Source organism: Kogia breviceps, chromosome 2 (assembly GCF_026419965.1).
Source record: "Kogia breviceps isolate mKogBre1 chromosome 2, mKogBre1 haplotype 1, whole genome shotgun sequence".
In the NCBI taxonomy this organism is placed as follows: domain Eukaryota; kingdom Metazoa; phylum Chordata; class Mammalia; order Artiodactyla; family Physeteridae; genus Kogia; species Kogia breviceps.
In genome coordinates, this window is record NC_081311.1 from 13,338,829 (window position 1) to 13,361,026 (window position 22,198).

General features: G+C 54.3%; 1 protein-coding gene across 2 annotated transcripts; it reads right to left on the minus strand.

Annotated features, from left to right (window-relative positions):
* Positions 1 to 315: 315 nt before the first annotated feature.
* EMX2 (empty spiracles homeobox 2) lies at positions 316 to 6,600 on the minus strand. 2 transcript variants are annotated; one of them, XM_059051947.2, is made up of 3 exons: positions 6,117 to 6,600; positions 4,001 to 4,185; positions 316 to 1,764 (listed from the first exon to the last, which is right to left on the minus strand). In XM_059051947.2, exons 1-3 carry the CDS (start codon positions 6,520 to 6,522, stop codon positions 1,597 to 1,599), a joined length of 759 nt encoding a protein of 252 aa, XP_058907930.1. In that variant the 5' UTR covers positions 6,523 to 6,600; the 3' UTR covers positions 316 to 1,596. The 2 variants fall into 2 exon arrangements, with proteins under 2 accessions (XP_058907930.1, XP_058907931.1); XM_059051948.2 differs by lacking the exon at positions 4,001 to 4,185 and having other exon boundaries at positions 6,117 to 6,591.
* Positions 6,601 to 22,198: the final 15,598 nt, after the last annotated feature.

Sequence of the window (22,198 nt, forward strand, 5' to 3'; positions counted from 1 at the left end):
TTTAATAACTAGAGGTTAAGAGTAGTAAGCATTTTTAACCTGAAATTCAAATTAAACTCCCTCTTTAGGCCATGCAGTGGGCAGAGGTCTGGATGGAAAACTTTTCTCCCATCCCTTTTCTGAAGGACTTAAGTTTTCCTAATCCTCTCCCTTTTCCACCCTCTTCTCTCTTTAACATGCCCAAGAATCCATCAGTCTGGCCCTTTTGTGGGTTGGAAACCTGGGCTTCTTGAGCCTAGCTGGGGAAGGACCACACTCAAAGAGATACTTTTTTTCAAGAATTCACTTCAATTTCCCAAGACAACTACTCTGAGGGCATATTGATAAATCTTTATTGACAAAATATTGACATTGACATACTTCTTGGAAGTATATAGTGTGTTAGAATTCTAACAAATTAACACAGAACACAAAAATATTTACATTCTGGTATAGAAGACATTAAGGAAGCATTTGTCACTCTCTTTAGTAAGTCTATGATCTTGGAATAGAAACTCAGTGCTTGAAAACTTGCTGCCGTGTTCTTGGCCACACTTATCATCCCCGCTAACTACAGTCCTTCGGTTTTTGCAATAGATAGATTGAAAGTTTGGAATGGCCTTTATTTACGGCAAATGGTTGAACTCGGCCAATACCTTCAACCACTAAAAGGAGTTTAGTTCGTGGTTTTAAGCCTTGGGATGTTAGGAAAGGAATGTCCAAGAAATAGAATTAATTTAGGGTTTTTTTTTCCCAGTACAAGTCCTGACTCCTCTTGTGGGCACCCTCCCCCTCCCCCCCCAGCCCTGCATCCTGCTCCCCGTTTCTCTGAAAGAGGATCACTATCGCTGAGCCTACTTCATTTAGCTTTCACAATCACTTTGACGTCAGAAGGTATCAAAAAGTGTTTACAGACTGCACATTTCTTGCAAAAAAATCAAAATAAAGAGCACGCAGAACCTGTCTTTAAAAGGAAAAGAAAATTACAATTCACTTTCTGTCTTAAGACACCATTCGCCCAACAACTGCTACATGCAATTCAAGTTTCTGAACAGGTGTGGGATGGGGCTGGATGTGGAGTCCCGATTGTAATTATCACTGATTATTTTTAAAGATTGGGGAAAAAAACACTTCGAAGTGCAAAATTAAAAGTCCTGTGCCTGGTTGGGGTTTTTCTTTTATCATTATCATTATCATCATCATTTTTTTAAAAAAATCGGACTGCGAGATAACCGGAATACCTGCCAATCATCTTTCTCGCTGGTTTGGCGTTTGACTGACAGCTCCCCTTGTCAGAGCGCCTTCGGCTTTGCCACCTTCGGATCTCTGTCTGTCTGTCTGTCTCTGTCTGTCTCTCTCAAGCTGCCTCTTTAGACAAGGGTTGCGTGTTCATCAGGGAGCCTCCGTCCTCTGCCATCTCGGCGCGGCCTCGGATCCGGACCCCGCGCTCTCGCCGCCCAGCGTCTGCGCCGCTCGTCTCTCTGACTCCCTCGCCCCTTCTCCGTGAATGTGTGTGTGGTTTGTTTTTGTTTTGTAGGGTTTTTTTCTTCTTCCCCTCCTCTCCCTGTCTCTGTTTTGCTCCGTGTTGTCCGTTTCTGTGGGGTTCTGTTTGTGTTTTTAATCGTCTGAGGTCACATCTATTTCCTCGGGACTCGCCTGCTTTGTGGCGATTCTCCACCGGTTAATATGGTGCGTCCCTTTTTTCTTTTGTTGAGAATCTGAGCCTTCTTCCTCCAGCTTCTGCCTTTTGAACTTCGTCCTTCGGTTCTGAAACCATACTTTTACCTGCAGGAGAGGCAGATGCGGCGCGTTAGTTCCTCCACAGCGCCCTCCTACCTCTTCCTCTTTTGCCCGGCCCGGGCCTGGGACTGAGACTACGAGAAAGTCCAGCACCCCGGCTGCCTGTCCTATGAGCCGACCTCCCCACGGCCTCCCCTCGGGGAACAGAGCTCCTATCTCGGGGCCGGTGAGAAGGCTGGCTCCCTCCACTTCTGGGCCCTCCTGGGGGCACATTTCCCCTGTCCCCGAGGCCCAGAGTGTAGAGTGTCCCCTTCTCACTTTGTCCTGCTCGGGACACCCACACCCCACTAAGTGCAAAAGCCTGGCAAACACTGGGAAACCCCGATAAAAATTATAAGTAAGGGGAAATGAAAAGAGACACATCCCCGACTCCATCGACCTAACTAGTGCAGGGAAGATCTCATTCCCCCTGGCCGCGGCTCCTGCAGGGCCGAATGTGCTTTCTCTCTTCTGCCAGTTTCCCGAAGCCGCTGCCTAAATATAGCGCCTCCTCTGCAAGGCCTGGGCCCTGGGTAGGCGGGCAAGATTCGCCCGAGCTTCCTCCTCTCTGCCCAGCACTCTTGCAGGTGAGCACAAGCAGTTGTGTGTGTGTGTGGGGGGGGGGGTTTCCTGGGGGAAACCGGGGGGATGATGGGGTGCAGAGCCCTGAGGACCAACCCAGCTGTATCTTTTCAGCTAGGAAAAGAGGCTCAAAAGTGAAAGCTTCTGAAAGACCTCGAGATACAAGGGAAGTAAAAGAAAAACTGTGAAAGAGAAGGGAAGAGCCCCTCAGTCGTCCTCTTGACCAGCCCCAGGACAGTCCAGGGCCAAGCTCTCACCCCATCACATCACTTCCCACCAGGGCGGGGCCGGCAGCCTGGCCTCCTCGGAGCGCTGCTAGAAGTCTGGGTAGCAGTGAGGTGGGGCTCAGATGCTATCCCGACCAGTCCCTGGGGAAGCTGGTGATGGGGCCCCATACAGTGACCAGAACAGACAGTAACACTGCCCAAGCTTCTCGGCGGTGAGGTACAGGTGAGGAAAATGGTGAGGACTGCACCTCCCATGCCACCAGGGCTGTCCCGTTCTGCTAGCAGCACCCCAGGCCCCTGAAGTCCGCTCCGCTTTCTCCTTGGAGTCGGCAGGCCCAGGTCCCGGCTTGCTCTCCCCGAATGCCCCCAATCCTCCAAAGTGCCCCCATGAAAAAGCCAAGCTGGAACACGGCTGAGTTTAATTTGCTTTGAGTTTGCTAATTGAGGGGGAGGACGGTTCATTTCTCCCCGGCGCTCGCCCAAGGCGCGCGTCGGTGCGCTCGGGGCTTGACACGCACACAAAGACTCCAGCAAGCGTGGGCAGCGAGGCGGACAAAGACCACCGCCGACTCGGCTATCCAGGAGAAATCAGCCGGGCCGCGCCTTGTGCCGGGCCCCGCACCAACCCGCGAGGCCCTCCTCGGTTTTGTCCGGGGGGACGTTTTAAAACAAAAGCCTCGACCTCTTTGCGCCTCCCAGGAAAAGTGTTACAACTTAATCTGCCCGAAAATGTTACTGTTTGCCGGGAACTTTGACCCCGCCCTGAGGCTCCGCGTACAGTAGCGCCTACTGTAGCCCTAAGCCCCCTCCTCGCCCCGGGGCAGGCCAGAACCTGGCCGCCTCGGGACCCTGTTGCGCAGGAAGGGTCTGCCCCCTGAGGCAGCCCCTCTCCCGCAGCCTTCTAGCTCTGTTTCTCGGATTTAGGGACCCACCCAGGATGCCCGGCTCGGCGGTCTGACCCTCCGATCCCCTCAAGGGGAGTAACTGGAGCCGTCGTTGTGAGCCTCGAGCCCCTGGTGCACAGAGCTCGCCCTAACCCATTCTCAGCTCCCTCTCCAGCCTAGAGCCCCAAACACCCCCAAAACCCCGCGGCACTCTCCTTCCAGGATCCCAGCCGCGTACCCCAGACTCTCACCGAAAGTCTCACCAAAAGTGCAGACGTATCTTAGCCAGGAGCTGCAAGTCCAGCCCAGCCGCACAGAAGGAGCAACTCAGCCCGTCCCCCCCGCCCCCCCCTCCCCAGAGCCGCGAGCGGGTCATCTCCTACAGTCCCGTGCTGGAGCCCAGGGAAGCCAAGAGCACCTCAAAACTTACACATCCTGAGCCCGGGCGTGGAACCAGCTCCCGGCCTGTTTGCCGAAAGCCCTCCGCACTTTGCGGGCTGCGTGTGTCCAGAGATTTGGGATGCGGTTGCCGCGCCTGAACCCGCTCACCTGAGTTTCCGTGAGGCTGAGGCTGTGCGCCAGCTGTTTCCTCTCTGCACCCACCACGTAGTGGTTCTTCTCGAAGGCGTGTTCCAGCCTCAGAAGCTGGGACGGGGAAAAGGCGGTTCGGATCCGCTTCGGCTTTCGGGCCAGCGCGTTGTGCAAAAGGAAGCTCTCCGGACTTGTGTCGTTCCCTGCGGGGGACACAACAGAAGTCCCGTTAAAGGGAGCCGTCCTGGCCAGGTCCGCGCGCTTCTCCAGAGCCGGGCTGACCCGGCACAGCGCTCAGGGCCGCCGCGTACGTAGCCCGTGCGGCCCGGCCCACGGGGGCCCAGGACCCTCCACACGCTCGAAGAGAACACCGCTCCAGCTGCCTGGCCCGCTCCGCCGGGACCGTACCTGTGCAGCACCCAGCAGCAGCGGTCCCGGCGGGTCGAGTCGCAAGGCTCCTGACCTCTGCGGGCTTTGCAGCCGCCCGGGCCCTGCGAGCCTCGCCACTTCCGCAACCGGCGCCCGGGACAGAGGAAGGGGCGGCAAGGCAGGGCCCGGGGATTGGCGCCCTGGACCCAGAGAAACGTCTGTCTCTTCTTTCTAACCTCTGGGAGAACTTTGCCCCGGGGGTGAGGGGCGAAGAGGCAACGAACCGCTATCCTAGAGTTTTCTCGGGGACTTCTTTTTAAAGTACTTAAGTCTTTCTCCTCCGGAAAAGCGCAGAGGCTGGGCGTGTCGTTGCAACCCGGCCTAGCCCGAAATCTCGCCGGCGGGTGCGCAGGGGTTCTGCTACCGCTGCCTCCCGAGGCCCCGTTCTCCCGCTGCCCTGCTCCAGAGAACTAGGAGACACGAGCGAAGGCATCCAAACCCGGGGCGTGCGGAGCTGCGGTCACCCGATGGGACTGTCCGCGGCCCCAGAAGATCCTGGCTACTCCGGGCCTGGCGTGGGGACCAAGAGCGTGGCTGCCAGAGAATGAGGAAAGGGAACCCTAAACTTTTCGAGCAAAGCCAGAGAGTTTCGGATTCACTCATTAGGATGGGAAATCGATTCACCAAAACCCAAAGAAAGACAAACCTACAATCCAGGCAGGGATGGAGGCAAATCCGGTCTGGGAATAAGAGTAAAACGTTGTTTTTGTTTGGTCTGGTTTTTTAAATTATGGAGGAGTGGAATCTACCCCATTCTAGGCTCTGGCAGGAACGCCAAGGGTTAATGAATGGGCAAGCGGCTGGGTATTGATCAGCGGCGTCGGGAGGTAAGTCTTTTCCCCGCTCGGATCGCTAAACTAATTACTTGCCCCTTTTTCTGGAGTTTTAACTCTCCTTCCACCCACACCCACCCCCACCCCCACAAGCACACACAAAAATCCAAAAAATAGCAAGAAAGGAAAACACCCAAACAGATCTCCTCCAGCCCGTCTTCCGACCCGGTTCATTTCTTTTAAAACAAAAACAAAAACAAAAACCAGACCGAACCTGCCTTCGCCGTGGCCGCTCGGCGCCCGAATTGAGCAGGTCACGGCGAGAGTGCTGAGCCTCAGAGGTTCCTACCCGCGCGGGTTCCCGCCCCGCCTGAGCCTCCAAAATAAGCAGGATAAAATAAACTCCCAGACTTTGCTCTGGGGACGCGAGGGTCTCTTCGCCGCCGGAAGAGGGTCAGAGACCGAGAAGCTGCAGGTCTAGGATGCAGGGGCGCGGAGTAGATGGCAAACAGGGTCGAACGCAGTCGAAGGCGAACCTGGTGGCCGGGCCCTGTCCGCGCCCCTCGGAGCCAGGGCGGCGAGGGCATCGCCGGGAAGACAGAGAACCCGGGGACCCCGCGGGCCACGGATTCCTTGGCGGCCGGCACTCGTAGCAGGCTAGGAAAGCCTGCCTCGACCCGAGAGCATTCGGGGACAACTCCTCTGTCTGCGCCCTTCTCTAAAGGGTCAAGCGGCTGCCGGCCAGCCCCCAAACCGGCCGCAGCTCGGAGACTAGGGACCGTGCCCGTCTCCTCGCCGCCCAGTTTCCAAACGCGGCGCGCGGGCGGGCGAACCGGAGGAACCTCCATCCAGGCCTTGCCGGGCGCCCACCCTGAGCAGGCCGAGGGCAGTGCGGGCTGCAGAGCTCTGCAGCCCCGCGACGTGGCACGTACCTTGGAAGCGGTGGCCCAGATATCGGTAGCGATGGATGAGCCAGGGGTAGAAGGTGGACGGGTCCCGCTGCTGCGAGGCGAAGAGGGGGTGTGGCGAGTGCGAGGAGGGCAGGGGGTGGGCGGCCAGGGCGTGCGGCGGCGGCACCGGGTGCACGGGTACGGCCGGGTTGGGCGGGTGCGAGACCGCCTCGGCGAACACCAAGTCCGGGTTGGAGTAGACGCCCCTGCCGGCGGCGGCGGCGGCGGCCGAGTGGAAGCCGTTGAGGAACGGGTTTATGGGGCTGGAGTTGGCGTAGCTGAGCGCCGCGGGACGGATGGGGTCCTCAGAGCGCGAGGCGGGCAGGGGACTGTCCTTGGCCACCAGCGACTCGATGGTGAAGCAGCGCTTGGGCGCCGGCTGGAACATGCTGCGCCGAGGAGCGGGCGCCCGGGGCTCCCAGCTCCCGGCGACCGCGGCGCGCTGCCTCCGCCGCCCGCTGCCCGCTGCCCGCGGCGAGAACGGACGAGAATTGGGGACTTGTTTGTTGGGGGTGGGGGTGGGGGTGAGGATGGGGGTGGGGGAGGAAAGGGAGAAAGAAAGGAAAGGAAAGGAAAGGAAAGGAAGAAGGAAAGAAGGGGGGAGGGGGAGGGAGAGGCAACACCGAGGATCCCGAGAATCTTGCACCAAACGCGCCCAACCTGGAGAGAGGGGGAAAAATCCTTCCAGAAGAATTTGCAGGCGTGGATTGGGGTAATTTTTTTTTCGTTTTTTTTCTTTTTTTTTCTTTTTTTTTTTTTTTTTGCGAGATGGCGTGGGGGGGATCGAAGTTAGAGGCGGGAGGGGGGGAAGTTTCTCGGGGGAGGCAAAAAAAAAGTTTTCTCTCCTCTGCAAAAGGCGGGCAGGGCGCCCTAAGTCCAAGGACAATCCATGGAAGTGTTCGCTTCTTCACAAGTTGTGCAAACGATTTGTTAGTTCATGAGCCTAATTAGTGCGGGGATCACATAAACAGCTTCCTCCGAAGCCTGGTAAATGGCTTGATGATTGGTCGCTATTACTCGCCCTGGGGTGGAAGGGGGGAGACTCTTTAAAGTGCGTCAGAAGGAGGCGAGCGCCTGGGAACCCGGAGGCCTGGATCCAGGCCGAGAGTGGAACGGAGTCGGCGCCGCTGCCTCGGCCGTGCCTCCTGCGCCCGCCAGGCCGCCCGGCCTTTCGGCGCCGTCGCCCCGCGCTCCTAGCTCACTTGCTCCCGCGGCGCCCGCTGCGGCTTCTTCTCCTCTTTCGCCTCCTCCTCTTCCTTTGGCTTCTCCTCCTCCTCCTCCTCCTCTTCCTCCTTCTCCTCCTCCTCTTCTTCCTCCTCCTCTTTCCCCACCTCCTCCCCCTCAGCCACCGCCTACTTCTCCACCACCACCATTCCCTCCGGGGCACCCCGGTCCCTGCAGAGTCCCCGAGCTGCGCCGCCTTCGCTGCGGCCCCCTGGATCCCGAGCCTGCTGAGCCCGGGCTGGGGGGACAGACGGACACACAGATGCACAGATTCCTCGTGCCTAGCGCTATGCCGCTGCTGCCCCCCGCGGGCGCGGGTCAGGGGAGCTGGAATCGCCCCGGGAGCACTCGAGGGTAAGCGAGCAGGGGTTGGTTCCCGGCGAGGGCTAACGGAGCCCTTGGGTTAGACCAATTCCCACCCCCAGCCAAGTTCCCGGAGGTTTCCCAGGTGAGGAGGGAGTCTGGCCGGGGATGGGGGTCCTCCGACCACGCGTAGCCTCTAAGTCCCAGGGTCCCTGAGTTCACGATCCTTGACTCGGCCCGTTCGTTTCCAAGCTGAGGCCGGAGTGGACGACCGTGCCCTGGCGGTGGGCTTCCAACTTGCCCACAGGCTCTCGATTTTCCTCTCTGGGAGGGTGCTCATCTCCTTCCCCCAAACAGCTCTTTTGGGCTCTTTTGGGAACTGGGGGTCCCAACATCTGGGAATGGGGGTCCAAGATCAAGGGAGAGGCTGATGTGATACTACTATTACCGTTACGTTGTCGTTATTATTTTTGTTAGTGTTATCGTTGTTATTATTGCTATTATTATTATCATCATCATCATCATCATCATCACTATTTCTATTATTATTCTGCCATCTGTCGTCCTAGGGGCGGGTTGCTGTGCAAACCCAGGGCTTGCGATTAGGGAGTGAGGATCGCTTCTCCAGTCCCAGGCCGTGTCCGCATTTTCGAGCTTGCCTTCGGTTTTAGGATGATTTTAGGGCCGAGTTCCCTCGTCCCCATTGGCTCACGCTGCGGCATAATTATGATCACATCCCCCAGGCTGCTGGCGCTGCTCTCTGTTTATTGGTGGTTAAAGATCTATTATCTATTCATCAGCCGCCTCTTTTTTCCTCTTTTTTTTTTCTTTTTGCCAATTACATTCTTCTAAAGTGAAGTACCAGCAGGTATTTTGCACGTTTACAATTAATGATTTTAAAAAAATCTGGCATCCTTTAAATCTCTTACTTGGAGGCCCATGTCACTTTGCTTAAGGATGAAGAAATGCCTGTGTTTGGTGATGAGGTTGCCGTGAGACCCAAAAAAATGTCGATTGGGAGGGGGAGAAGAGGGAAGTCCTGTAAAGTCAGGCTTCAATGCCACCAGATTCATCAGTCAAAGGTCCCCGGGTCTGGGGACATGTTCCCCTGCTTTCCCAGCTACCCTCTCCCTGCCTAGGGTCTCCCCCATCCACTGTGGTTTCATCTGCTGTGTATTTATGTTTGTGTCAATTTCTTCTTTATTCCAGGCATAGTCTGTGTTGGGGGTGTTGGGGGCGGAGGTTGGATAGGAGGAGAATCCAAAACCCCTTTCGGAAAACTCTCCAGGCAAGAGAGGAGTTAGGAGTGTGTTTTCTGCCGTTGTCTGAGCACCTGATCTTAGTGGGGACCCAGCAGAGGTCATGCGTGCTGCTTCCCCCAAGCTTCCCAGGGCACACACACATACACACTTCCACACACGAGACAGGCGTGGCCCTCAGCTCTGTACTCACGCCCCAAGAAGCCTGCCCCTACCTTCTGCTCTCTGACGCCAGCTCTGGGCAGGGGTCTTGGCTGGGTTTTCACCCTTAGCGGGTTCTCTCGACCTTGCTTTGTGGCATCCCCCCATCCTTCTCCCCAGGGCCAAGGATACAGGGTGCTCAATTCAGCCTCTTGGAGTGGGTTGCATTTTGAATAGTATCTCCCTGGGTCCCGAACCATGGACCTCCAAAAATATTGTCCCCAATTCAGAAATCCTTCCCTCAGTTAGGCTGTAGGGACACAAGCCCCACCGTGCCCAGGCCAACAGGGAGCCTGAAGCTACTAGGAAAAGTGGAGATCTTTGGGCTGCGCTAGCCAGCCAGTCTGGTGTGGAGGTAGAGGTCAGCCCTTGGTTCCCAGAAAGAAATACCCAATTTAGGTGGGTTGTAGATCCCCGATCCTGGAGCCGGTGGAGGAGGACCCCTTTCTCCGTGGAAGGATCTCCAGGAGGGCTGGAGGTTCAGGCTCGCCCGCAGGCCAGGCCTTCCAAACTCGGCCTTAGACTGCAAGTGGGAAACTGAGGGCACTAAAAGCGCCACCCTGGCTGCAGGGCAGGGAATGACCATTTATTGCACAGTCAGTATTAATGATGTTGGCTGGGGGGTATGAGAGTAGACGACTTCGAAGGCGAAGGGGCTCCACTCAGTGTCTGGAAGGTGGGATGAGGCCCGCCATGGTGTGTGATAGTTTCCCCTCTTCTAAACTCTCAGGCTGAGCACTAAAGTGTCATTGGTACCACCTTAAACACTTTCTCCTGTTTTGGCCAAGATGTGTCCGGAGAGTGTCCTAATGAAGTGAGCAGCCTGGAGCCCAGACCCTCAGCCTCCCTCCCGAGGCAGGGACAGTCGGCCGGGGCTCCCAGTGTACAAGAAGCAGGCCACCCGCCTCTTGCAAACTGCCATAAGGGGGCCAGCTTTACCCCCAAAGGGCTCTAGTTATTGGCAGGTGGGCAAGGCTGAGAGAGTCTGGTGGCTGCCTTCTTGGCGACAGTAGGACACGCCTGTTCGCCGCTGGCCCCGAGCCTCTCCCGGGTCCCCACGAGGAAGAAGCGGGTTTCTAGCGAGTCAGGGGCCGCACGCGGAAGCCCTGGAAGCGGAGTAATCTATGCTAATTCATGCGCCGGGACCGAGGAGCTTGGAAAGGTTCGCTCTGCCAGGCTCCGACGTGCAGGGGAATTAACTAGGAGAGTAACTCATTAACCAGGCTGGAGGGCAGAGGCGCACCAAGGCGCTGGGCAGCCTAGTCTGGACTCGGACCCTGAGCTGCCTCTAGACTCTGCTCCTTGGACCCAGCGGCTGCCATTCTCTTTACTTGAGGCTTCTTTAGCCTTTCAGAATGCGGCCCCTCTTTGTTCCCTGGCTGCTCTGGAAGGGTGGGTGTTGGGTTAAGTACCGTGTGAGCTGTGGGAAGTGGGGGGGGGGGATCTCTGAGGCTCCGTCCCGGAGCAGCGGCTCCCGATCTCCACATCCCCGCCCGATGAGGGCTGTGCTCCGTAGATTCCGGAATCTACACTCTGCAGGCAGCTGAACTAGCAGACACAGGATGAAGGTTCGAGTCTCGGATCTGTCACTTACTGACCGAGCGACCACAACCTCTCCCAACCTCCATTTTGTCATCTGTAAGATCACGGCCAATGCTGCCTGCGAGGCCGTGGAGGGCAGGAGGCCGGCCTGTTTTAGGGAGTGATAGAACACTTCTACTTCCGGACTGTGTCGGCAGTTACACATCTGTGTTTTAAAAACTCATAGAGTTGTACACAACAAAGGGTGAGTTTTACTGTATGTAAGTTATACCTTAGTAAAACTGACCCCCCGCTCCCAAAGTCAGGCCTGGATGACCTTAGACAAGTTACCTAACCTCTCTGAGCCTGTTATCTCTTCTGTGAACTCGAGAGAAGTAATAATATCTTGGCCCTTGAGGTTGTTCAACAAGATAAGCCAAGCAACAAGCTTAGTGTCCAGTGTATAATGCATGAGCTATAATAAAAGTAAGTTCCTATCCTTGATATTGCTGTTATTATTATTACCTACCGACCTCCAGGGCTTCTTGCTGGGCTTCAAGACTGAACAATATAGTTGTACAAATATAAGCTGCTGTTCTTCTCACATTCCTGCCATGCTCCTCCAAAGGCCAGGGACTTCTCTAGGGGGACCCTGGGAGTGAGAGAGGCTTGGATTCCTGGCTAGCAGGAGACATCAAAGGGCAGAGCTTTCCGGTCATCTCCCACACCACCTGCTCTGAGTTTCCCACCAGGCCCTCTACGTTTGCAGGAGCAAAAACAGCAGTGCTTCTCCCTCCCCCAGCTCGTGCTAGGCCTGTTTGATAACTGGGGTGGATGCACACCTTCATGCAACCCCGGAGAGATGCCCAGGTGCTGCCTGGGTCACAACCTGTGTGACCTTTACCTTCTTGAGCCTCGGTCTTCTCCTCACTGAAAAGGAAATACCAATATCTTAACAGTTGTTTGAGGGGAGTAAGTGAGCTAGTGCTTGGCACAGTTATCGTTCATCAAATAGTAATGGCAGGCCATGGCTTCGTACGTCCCGCATACCCGCTGCACTCTGCTAAATCTAGGTCGCGGCGGTTAGGACCCTCCTGTTGAGCCGGTATCGTGAGGCTGCACTGTGCGCCAGCCAGGCAACGCGAGAAGCGCGGACGTCCGTGGAGGGTAAAAGCCCTCTCCCGGGCCCAAGGCATGCGAAAGGTGTCCCGGGATGGGGAGATCCTCGGGACCCGGTTAAGAATTCGTCCAACCCACAGTTATTCCCAGTCACCCGGCCTCTCCGAATGCGTAGGGCGGCGGTAAAACTAAGAGAAAAATTAATGTCCTAAAAACATTTTTTTTTTTTTAATCGTCACGACGGCAAATCCCGTTCTGGTGTCCTCCCTAGAGGCCGCTCGCTGGGCAGGCGCGGCGACCCGGGATCTGTATCCGCGTGCGCGCAGCGGCGCCTAGTGGCGGGGGCCGGACGCTGGCCGCAATCCCGCGAGCGGCTGAGCCCGGTGCGCCCGGGAGTGCCGGGTGCCCCCCACTGCCAAGACCTTCCCGCGACCGCAGTCTGAGCCGGGCGAGGAAGTCAAAGTAGGCTCGCTGACCACAGGGGAAGAGAGGACGACTGGAAATGCCTCCCTCCTCTCCCTCCAGCAGCTCTCCGCTTCAGAGTGCACCACCCACGCTAGAATTCCAGCTCCATCCCGAGTCGGGCTTCCTTCGGAAGGGTGCAAGGAAGGGGGGACGGGTTCTGTTCTAAAAAGGACGATGAGGCCGTGATCACCTGTGCCAGGGGATACCGCGCAAATGAGGCCACAACATCATGCGTCAGGTCCTAGATCCCGCGGCCTGACTACGGACCCATTCTGGCCTGCGCTGGCTCCAGCTTGGGTAGAGTCCGAAGACCTGGGGTCTCGGTCTCGGGGTGCAGGTCTCCAAACTTCATGCCCCCTCGTGGCCGGCCGAAGACTCCCTGGTGGTTATTACTGAGATAGCGATTAATGATCAGCCGGATTGAGCGGCCGCGACCTCGTCAGGGTGACCGGCCCCTTGCTCCTGGAGCGCGCGGACCCTTATCTGTCCCGGCGCAAGTTGGTTCCTCCAGTGAAGTGAGGCCCGTGGAATCCGAGCGGGCTTCGTTGGAAACCCGTGCATAAGTGTTCAAGCGTCCACTGCGGGGACTGAGCCCCGTCGGGAGGGATGGACCCTGGTCCAGGCCTCAGCTGCCCCAGACGACTGCAGGAACCAGGTGCTATCCTTCTCCGGATGTTATCAGGAGGCTGCCAGCCTGTGGGTCTCCGAGATCCAACCGTTTTGAGAGGCGACGTTTCAGAGCCAGGAACTCCGCACTGAGGCGTAAAGCCACGCAGGGCCTGACCATCGAATTTACTTCCCTTCACCACGTTGAAACTCGTCAATCTCTCAACACACAGGCTGTCCCGATTCACTAATGAAAGCAAGAAAACAGATCAAAGGGAAGTCCCGGTTTCTTTCTCCCTCGGCTGCCTTCGAATGAAAGTCTAAAAGCCAAGCAAGGACACGCGTGGGGCAGACTGACTGACACAGGGGCGCAGGAACTAGGGACGAAGGACGCTTTTGCTCAGGTGACTTCCCCGGGCAGGGGTGGAGACAGCTCGGTCTCCCCTGCAACCTTCCCGCTGGTGGGTGGGCGGCGTTATCGCCCTCCCCTCCAACAGTCCCGAAAGCTTTGGCTTCATTGGGCCACAAGGTCACCGAATGTCGCCCGTAGCTCCCTGCTGCCGCATAAGATGACCTGCAGTGGGCCACAGGTACTAGCATGGGAGGTGGCGGGGACGCATCTGCCGGCTTTTCTTCCGCCTTCTCCGGCATCTTTTCGTTTCAGACTCTGCTCTTGCCAACGGTCGCGAGCCTTGTAACTGGGGGTCCAGTCCTTTAAGGAGCTCCTTGGGGTTGTCAGCGGCGAGCCACCTTCGAACCTAGGGGCAGTTTCTGAAACTCTGGCGTCTCACCAGTCCCTCTCTCAGGAGCTTAATTGTCTTTTCTTTTTGTACTTCCCCATTTTCTGGACTCTGGAGGCTGGACTTGCGCTTAGAAAGAAGATCGTGGTCATCTGAGGAAAGAAACTGGAGGCTTTTTCTCTTGGACGATGCAGCTCTCCAAGAAACTTGGGGAGGATGTTAGGAAAACTGAGGACAATTCCTCTCCCTGTAACGAATTTTCGCTTTTAAAGGCATGTTTACTCACACCCAGTTCTCAGTGAACCTCATAATCTGGTGTGGAAGGAGTCATGATACCCATTTTCCAGATGAGAAAATCGAGGCTCAGAGAGGTCACTCTGCAAGGAGCCTTGTGACAGCCCCGCCTCCACCCCCAGCTCCCCCCAGTCCAACATCGCCCGAACCCTGCATTCAAGCCAATGAGAAACGGTGGCGAAGACGCTGCTGGCGGACGGGGTCCAAACCACCGCCCGCAGCGAGGCTCGTCCAGGCGCCCCATGCCCTGTAACTCCATCACTTGCCTCGAACCCACTTGCCCACCATTGTGCTCCAGGCCACTGTTTCCACCTTAGGCCCCGCCCCTTGCCCTTTTACTTCTTCCCCGGTAGCCTCCTGCGGACCCGAGCCCCGGGTTTCGGACCAGAGGGTCGATGACCTCACTGCGGCCAGTAACCGAGGAGTTGACAGGGCAGTACTCGGAGGTCTTGGCCGGGACTCCGTGCGCTCCGCACCCTCGCGTTGCTCTTCAAAGCGGCCCTGAGACCTCCGGGGATGCCCACAGAACGGCCCTGCGCCGGCGTCAGGGATCCTGGAGCGCGGCCTGAGCCCCCCTCGCAGCCAGCAAGGCGCCCCGAAAGTCCCTGGCCCAGCGATCTCTGCCTCCTTAGCTCTGCCCAGCCTACGAGGAGCTGGCTAGGGGACAGAAGAGTAGCCAGGGCCTGGGAGCTTCCGAAGAGGCACACAGAGCGGGTCTGACCTCCCCCCTTCTGAGGACACCGCCTCCCGAAGCCTCTGCCCTGACGATCTTTACGTACAGGCGGCTGCAGCGGCGGCCAGGTCCTCCCCCCAGTCCCCCCTCCCCCCACCCCCACCCCACCCTACCCTACCCTACCCTGGGACAGTCGGGAAGGAACCTTCTGGTTAGGGCCCCGAGGCTGCATGGCCCCTCGCCACAATCACATTCAGGGGACCCTAGCGCTCGGAGGTTGGACACACTCCGCTCCCCTATTTGCGTCCCTTCCGTGTCTGGGCGTAGGGACCCCAGGTGCGCCCCCGCTTCCGCCAAGACCCCGCGAAGCCCCTGGCGGCTGGAGGCGAGGCCGAGAGAGGGTCCCTCCAGGGGCCTGCAGGCGTCCGAAGCCCGGCTGGGTCCCGCGTGTCCCCCACCCCGCCACACCCCCGGCGGGGTCCCGAAGAGGCCCGGCCGCAGCCGCCCTCCGCTTAGCCCGGCCACCGGCGGCTCGCCGGGGGCTGCGCAACAAAGGGTGGCATCGCGGCGGCGCGGGCAGGGACCTCATTGGTTCAATATTAGCTTTTCATTCCAGTCTATTGTGCCCATCTGAGATAATATTGACTCTGAGGTGAGAGCCCACAGACGACAGGGCTTGTCTAACACTACGCGGCCGGGCGCTCGAAGGGAAGAGAACCAGAAATGAAAAGTTAAAGAGACTGCAAATAAAAGCTCTGGCGCGGCGGCGCGCCCCGGGGCCGCGCACGGCGCTGCAGCCAGGCGCTCCCCCCGGCGTGCGCCGGGGCCTCCGACCCGGGAACTGGGGGTCGGGAAAGGGTCTTGGGGTCCGGAGGCCGTTCTGAGGAGGGGCACCGCGCGTTCCCATCGAAAACCGCCCTCATTTACCACACAACCCCATCTTCCAGACAATTGATTTTGAGGTTCCGCTCCTGGGTAACTCTGGAGAAAACAAATTCCCATGCACATTGTTTTAGTTTGCCAGTAAGCCACCTGAAGTATTTTCCCCCCTTAAACGATGTGATTTCTTTAGGGTAACTTCGCTGTCAGTTTCCTCTATTTCCCCTGCACCAGAAGAGTAAACACGCGGAGCGATGTTCGATGATTGTTAGGCTGCATTACTTGCGAGTGCGCGGTTAATATCAAATTTCTAACTGCATTTTGCTTTGCTTTGAATCGTTTCCCTGCAGCCCATCCTTGGGTTTCTGAATCGCCTTTCTAACCGCAACTTTATAAAGGGCCTCCGGAACGTTCAAGTCTTGATTATAAAGATCCGTTTCAATTTCCAAATTGCCTCCGTTGGAAAATGGCACTTTAAGTTGTCTTAGGTGTCTGAGAAAGAACACTCAGGTTTACGCTCGCCGGATCAAACACCAAACGCCGAGGGCTTGCAGTGATCGTGGGAATGCATGCCTTCGGGTGTCTCCTTTAGGAAATTTGTGTCTCCCCCTCATTGGAGTCTGACCTCCGTAAGAGATGGTCTGTTAACTCCGTTACTGCAATAAGGAGTTGGTGGTTTGGAATCTTTACATCTACCCCAACTCACTTGGATGTGAAGGGAGCTGGGATGCGGCGAGGGCCGGGGTGGCGGCAGCAGCATCCGGGAAACCGCTGCGTGGGTCCCTCCTTCCTCTTAGGTGCCCTGTGCTGAGCTGGGGATCAACGATACCGACCGATATTTCAGAGGAGGACATTCTGGTTAATATATGTGGTCTATATTTTATATATGGCCCGTGTGTTTTATATATTATTTAAAAGAGAATCTGCATTATATGGTTTCATCATATTGTGCACTGTTTAGTATAGATTTAACCTCTAATTCTAATATTACATGATTACATTAGTTACTTAACATATTTTTATACGTAATATATTATACTGTATGTGTAGATAGTTCTGAATATATATGTACGTATAAATATATTTATTTAATATGTATGTGTAAAAGTATTTGAGGGAGCCTTTAATCTCCCTGCAAGTACATATTTGATCGTTTTCATGCAACGTTTTAGAAAAAAATCCTAATCGAAACCACTTTGACACCAGCTATGTCTTTCTAACAAATAGCCTGAGGTCCAATTTCAGCTCCAGGGACGGGGGGGCAGGGGGAACTCTGCCATAAGGGACAGCAGGTCCGCTCTGGAAAGTGGGTTTTCCAAATGCCCATTCTCTGGGGACACAGGAGACAACGTTCTGGACCTGGCGGCCGCCTCCTCTCCCCGCTCGCGTTGTGGTGGTTGTTTTGGTTTTGAGAGAGGCTGTTTAGAGGCTCCGATGGTCCCTACACTGATGTCATGAATTAAAAATGAATTTGGGGAGTGCAGCATGTGCTCAGCCAAGGCGTCTGGGAGAGCAACGAGGGCCTTTCACCCCGGGTTCTGGGCTGCAGACGCCAGTACGGCTCCGGCCTCGGCGCCCGACGCGGGCGCTCACAGCGCTCCGGCTCACGCGGGTCCCAGCTCCAGCCTGCACCCGCCCTCCAGCCCCGCGTCAGGAAAAACTGTCCTAGGCTTGGACCGCTTGGTTGCATATCAGGTGGTCCCAACTACAGCCTGCTTCTAACACCGATTAAGAGCCGAAGAAAGCAGGCATTTAGGAGCTCCCGCAGGAGGGCAGGGGCCAGGTGGAACAAAATCGGGATTTCAGAAGTCCGCAGGTTATCGCCCCCCGCGCCGGATATCCAGTTTATGGAGGGGGAAAAAAGATAATCGAAGTCAGGTACGGCCGGCCGACTAAAGCATCAGAAATGAGAAACGCCCAGACTTTACATCCTGTTGAACAGGAGGAGTCTACCTCTGAGGCCTGGGAGTTAGGAAGAGAAATTGGAGTGGAGGGGAGGGGAGGGGAGGGGAGGGGAGGGGGAGGAGAGGGGAAAACAGGGGGAGGGGCGGGGGGGAAAGGGAGGGGGAAAGGGAGGGGAGAAAGGGAGGGGGGAAAGGGAGGGGGAAAGGGAGGGGGAAAGGGAGGGGGGAAAGGGGGGGGGGAAAGGGGGGGGAAGGGGGGGAAAGGGAGGGGGGAAAGGGAGGGGGGAGGGGGGAAAGGGAGGGGGAAAGGGAGGGGGGAGGGGGGAAAGGGAGGGGGGAGGGGGGAAAGGGAGGGGGGAGGGGGGAAGGGGAGTGGGGAAAGGGAGGGGGGAGGGGGGAAAGGGAGGGGGAAAGGGAGGGGGGAGGGGGAAAGGGAGGGGGGAGGGGGGAAAGGGAGGGGGAAAGGGAGGGGGGAGGGGGGAAAGGGAGGGGGAAAGGGAGGGGGAAAGGGAGGGGGAGGGGGAAAGGGAGGGGGAGGGGGAAATGGGGTGCACGAGGAAGACTTAGAGAAAGGGCAAGAGGGGTCAGAGACCACCAGGATGCAGCAGGCGGTGGGCTGTTTATTTCTTGAAAGCAAACCCCCCAAATGACTACTTGGTGAACACCTTGTAGAACAAAGCAATGAAACTTGGCTAAAATCTGACCAAGATATGGGGTCCCACTTCAGGCCAAACCCCAAGTTCAGTGAGACCCAGAGCCCTGCTCTGTTCTGGTCCAGTCCCCAGCCTCGGGGGGGGGAAAAGGTTTTTGCAGATGTGGAAGAGTGCAGGCTATGCCTACGCTGCTCTGTCCCTGGCTGGGCTCTGGGGTATATGCTAAGATGAGCTGGGGACCAGGAATTGGGAAACCGGCTTCCTGTTGCTAAAAATAAAACAACTGACCCCCTCCCTCCCCATGGCTGCAGCCTCCGAGCCTGGCTGCCTAGGGAGGCATCTGAACACCCACAGGATGCCAAGGCTTCCACAGGAAGCCTTGGTACTCACAGTACCAACCATGCGGATATGGGTCTCCCCCAGATGGACTTCAGCACACCTGGCCCATCTTTAGTAGTTCCTCCAACCAGGTGATCCATCTTCCCCTGCCCAGAGTGGTAGAAAACTTCATTCTAATTGTGTAAGCATCAGAGTTCCATATTTCTGCCCCTTGCTCGGGGGCCCCCATGATCCTGGTTAAAGGGTCAGCTGCTCAGGCGTGCTGGGAACAAGGGAGGATCTTTTTCATTGTTCATTTTCCACCAGAGCATCTTACATGAGAGACAGTCCATTTCTATCACCCATGGCACCTGCCTCGGATACCGTGCTAAGTAAGCACTTATCACGATCTATCTCACCCAGTCCTCCGAGCCATCTATCAAAATATCTCTTCTCACTTTTCAGATGAGAAAACTGTGGCTCGGAAATGTTAAGGGGTTCACCCAAGGTCACACACACAGCTAGTAAATGGAGTCTGGATTCCAATGCAGATGTATCTGATTCCAACATTTCCTCCCCCCACCAACTCTTATTTCCTATCAAAATGCCCCCTTTTTCCCAGTGAGGGAGCATCACAGGGTAAGAAAAGAGATAACGCTTTGCTCCGGAGTCCTCCCCAAAATCAATGACCAGGGGATACAAAGCCATTCTGTCTCCACAGCATTTATTCCAGGTTGGGAAGAGAGAAGAAGCAGTTGGAACATGGATGGCATATGTGGTTGACAGAGAGCTTGTTCACACACCTCACGTCAGCCACCTCTCTCACCAACCCCATCAGAAGGATACAGCCATTATCACCCCAGCTTAGAGAGGCAGAAACAGACTCAGTGAGGTTGAACTACTTGGTCCCTGCCCAGTCAGTTCTCACAGAGGCCTGGCACTGGCCTGGGCCTGCCCATTCCAAGCCTCGCAGCTCTGCAGATACCACATATGGGACCATTTAACCAACGGAGTTAGGCCTTGCATTCTGTTGTGAAATTGCTAGGTTATTTTCTCTGTTTTAAACATTTCTGCAAATGTTATTTCACGATTCAAAACTTTCTCTTCATTTATGCCTCTCTTATACTCATTCTTTCTCCATATATGCACCAATCTGTATTGCAGAACCATCAAGGAAACAGGACAAGGAGTTGCCCCTTATCTGAGTTCAAATGTTACTCGGAGACCACAGTGTATAGATGTTATCTGCAATTTTTCTCTATTATTATTTGGATATTTTGCTCTATTACCATTTGCCTTACATGCATCACTCACATGTGTGATCAAGAGTTTAAAATTGTATATGTGTATCTTTTCATGACTTTAATAGTATTTTTAACCCTTGCTTGGACTTTTCTTTGCTAAGATTTAAAGGGAAGAGTTTGTGGTCGGAGGAATCCTTTGATCAAATAATTCCATATCCAAAGGGATAACTGAGACTCCAGATAGAAAATGGCTCAAGGTGTCTCTGACCTTGCGATGACATACCAAGTCCCCTGCCACCAGCAAGAACCTTGCTAGGGAAGGGTGTTCTCAGCCTTCAGATGGCCAGGGCTCCATTCCCACACTCATTCGGAACCTCACTTGTTTACTCTCCACCAGAGCCATGGCCACACATCCCATGAAAAAACTTTATTTGTTCTCATTATCATAAAATTATATGTATATCTGTATGCTAGACTAGTAGACTAGAACGTATAAAGGAGATAGTAACAACCATTTAAATTCCCCCTGGCCAGAGGTCACCACTGTCAAACATTTGGGATGTTAACTTTTGACACCAAGGAAGTATATGTTTACACCTTTTCGTTATTGGCGTTCTAGTAAATAAAGGAAAGGAAAGAAATATGCTATATGATTCTGTTTACATGAAGTTCACAACTGGATCTAGAATTCAGAACCCTCTGGGAGAGGGTTCACTGGAAAGGAGCACAAGGGAACCTTCTGGGGTCCTAGAAACGTTCTATATCTTGATTTGGGCCATGGGAACACGGATACATACAACTTCCAAAACTCATCGAACTTAAGATCTGTGTATTTTACTGTAAAATTTTACACCTCAATAAGGAAAAAAAAAAAAGAAGAAGAAGAAAGAATCCTGGACAAATATTGGGTTGGCCAAAAAGTTCGTTCGGTTTTAAGTAAAAAGACACATTTTTCATTTTCACCAAGAATTTTATTGAACAATGTATTCACTAACCAAATGAACTTTTTGGCCAACCCAATATTGTAGCAAAAGACCAAACTGGGGAGGAGGGGAAGGAGGAAAAAAAAGAAAAAGCCTGAGACGCTGAGCTCAGACAAGCCACACACAATGCCTGAAACTTTACAGAGGAAGATACCAGGCTTGGCCCCCAGTCCAGCAGCCTCTCTCAGCACTGCTCCCCTTTTCAGGGCTGCAGTTAAATCCAAGAGGGCTGGATCTTTAAAACGGTAATACAATCTTAAGATCCTGCTAGGGCCCACCATCTACCAAACTCTCTCTTCTTTGATGCTATTTCTTCCATGTTTGTAGTGAGGCACTGTATTTCCTGATAGGGGCAGGGGAGGGGATGGGTCCCTTGGAGCCTAACAAGAATCTGTGCTTGACTCAGGAAGGAAGGTTGAAGGCCTTAACTTTCAAATAGATTACATTCCAAAAGTTTCTTTCTTAATCACTATCTAGGACTCAGAATGTTTGTGTCTCATAGAAACAGTGTTATAAATGATGGTCAAAGTTCCAAGTTTCTTCTCCCTAAATATCTATTAAATGCCTACTCATAAGATATAGAATTTTAGGCTTGGTAGGAACATAAGTACAGTGAATTGTAGTGGTTGTGTGCCACGTAAAAAATGGGAAGAAAGAAAAATTCTTTTCTTTTTCCAAAGACATACATGCTATCTGCCAGGCACTATGTTGACATTTGGGATTCAAAAATGTTTAAATCTCATGATGTCTCCCCTCAAGCAGCTCATTGTCTAGTGGAGAAAGACTACCTTGTAAATAAATAAGTGCAATAAAATCTTATACATGTTTTGATAGAGGTTGTCATAATTTTTTAAAAAACAGAAAAATAGAAGTGAATGCTAGCTGGCAAGGGAAAACACATTTTGAAGCAGGCAGAGTTGATGGGATAAAGAATTAGATGAAGATCTATAGAGAGATTCTAAGGGGTCAAGGGGCACTTTGAAGGTCAATGGCCCTAAATCTGATTCTACTTCAAAACATGTTTTCCCTTTTCACCGCTATCAGAGCTTTATAGTTTGACTTCTCAGTCATGATTGGGGTTGGTTGGTTGTCCTTGACTTTCAAATTATTTGGAGGGAGTAGAGAAGGGTAAGACTTAGAATTCCAAAGAGAGAACTAAAGAAAATTTAGAAGGTATGTAAACCTTGGAGGATTGTCAGAGGTAGATATGACCCAGTAGCGATGGAGGACAAAGCATAACCCCCAACACTGGGGAAGAAAGAAAAGGCCATTGCCCACACCAGCTACCGGATGGTGAAGTTGGCTCAGGGCAGCTTGGTTGCCATCTTGAAAGCAGAGTGGGCCAGGAGGCTCTGTGCCCTCACAAGAATGGGACCACTTAAAATTTATAGTATTTGAGGACCATTTATTCATTCAACCAGTATTGTGCATTTACCATTTATAAGGAAATTTGCAATTGACTTGCAATTAACAGGGTTAAGAAATTTAGTGAATTATGGTCCTTGCCTTCAAGGGCTAGTTGGGGAACTAAAGAACTATTATTTAATGTGCCCAAACATGAAATGTTTTTTCATCCATCAGTAAGGTGGGGGTAATAACAATGCAGGATCTACTGACCTCACACAATTGTTCTGAGACTAGAATATGATTAGGGAGTAAAAATGTCTTTGTAAAGTGC

What these genes read in the sequence shown, in the direction of transcription:
- EMX2 (XM_059051947.2), bottom strand. Translation starts at nt 6,522, where the DNA reads ATGTTCCAGCCGGCGCCCAAGCGCTGCTTCACCATCGAGTCGCTGGTG. An exon ending in TCTGGGCCACCGCTTCCAAG is followed by an intron (nt 4,186 to 6,116) that starts GTACGTGCCACG and finishes TGTCCCCCGCAG; the next exon opens with GGAACGACACAAGTCCGGAG. An exon ending in TCAGCCTCACGGAAACTCAG is followed by an intron (nt 1,765 to 4,000) that starts GTGAGCGGGTTC and finishes CCTCTCCTGCAG; the next exon opens with GTAAAAGTATGGTTTCAGAA.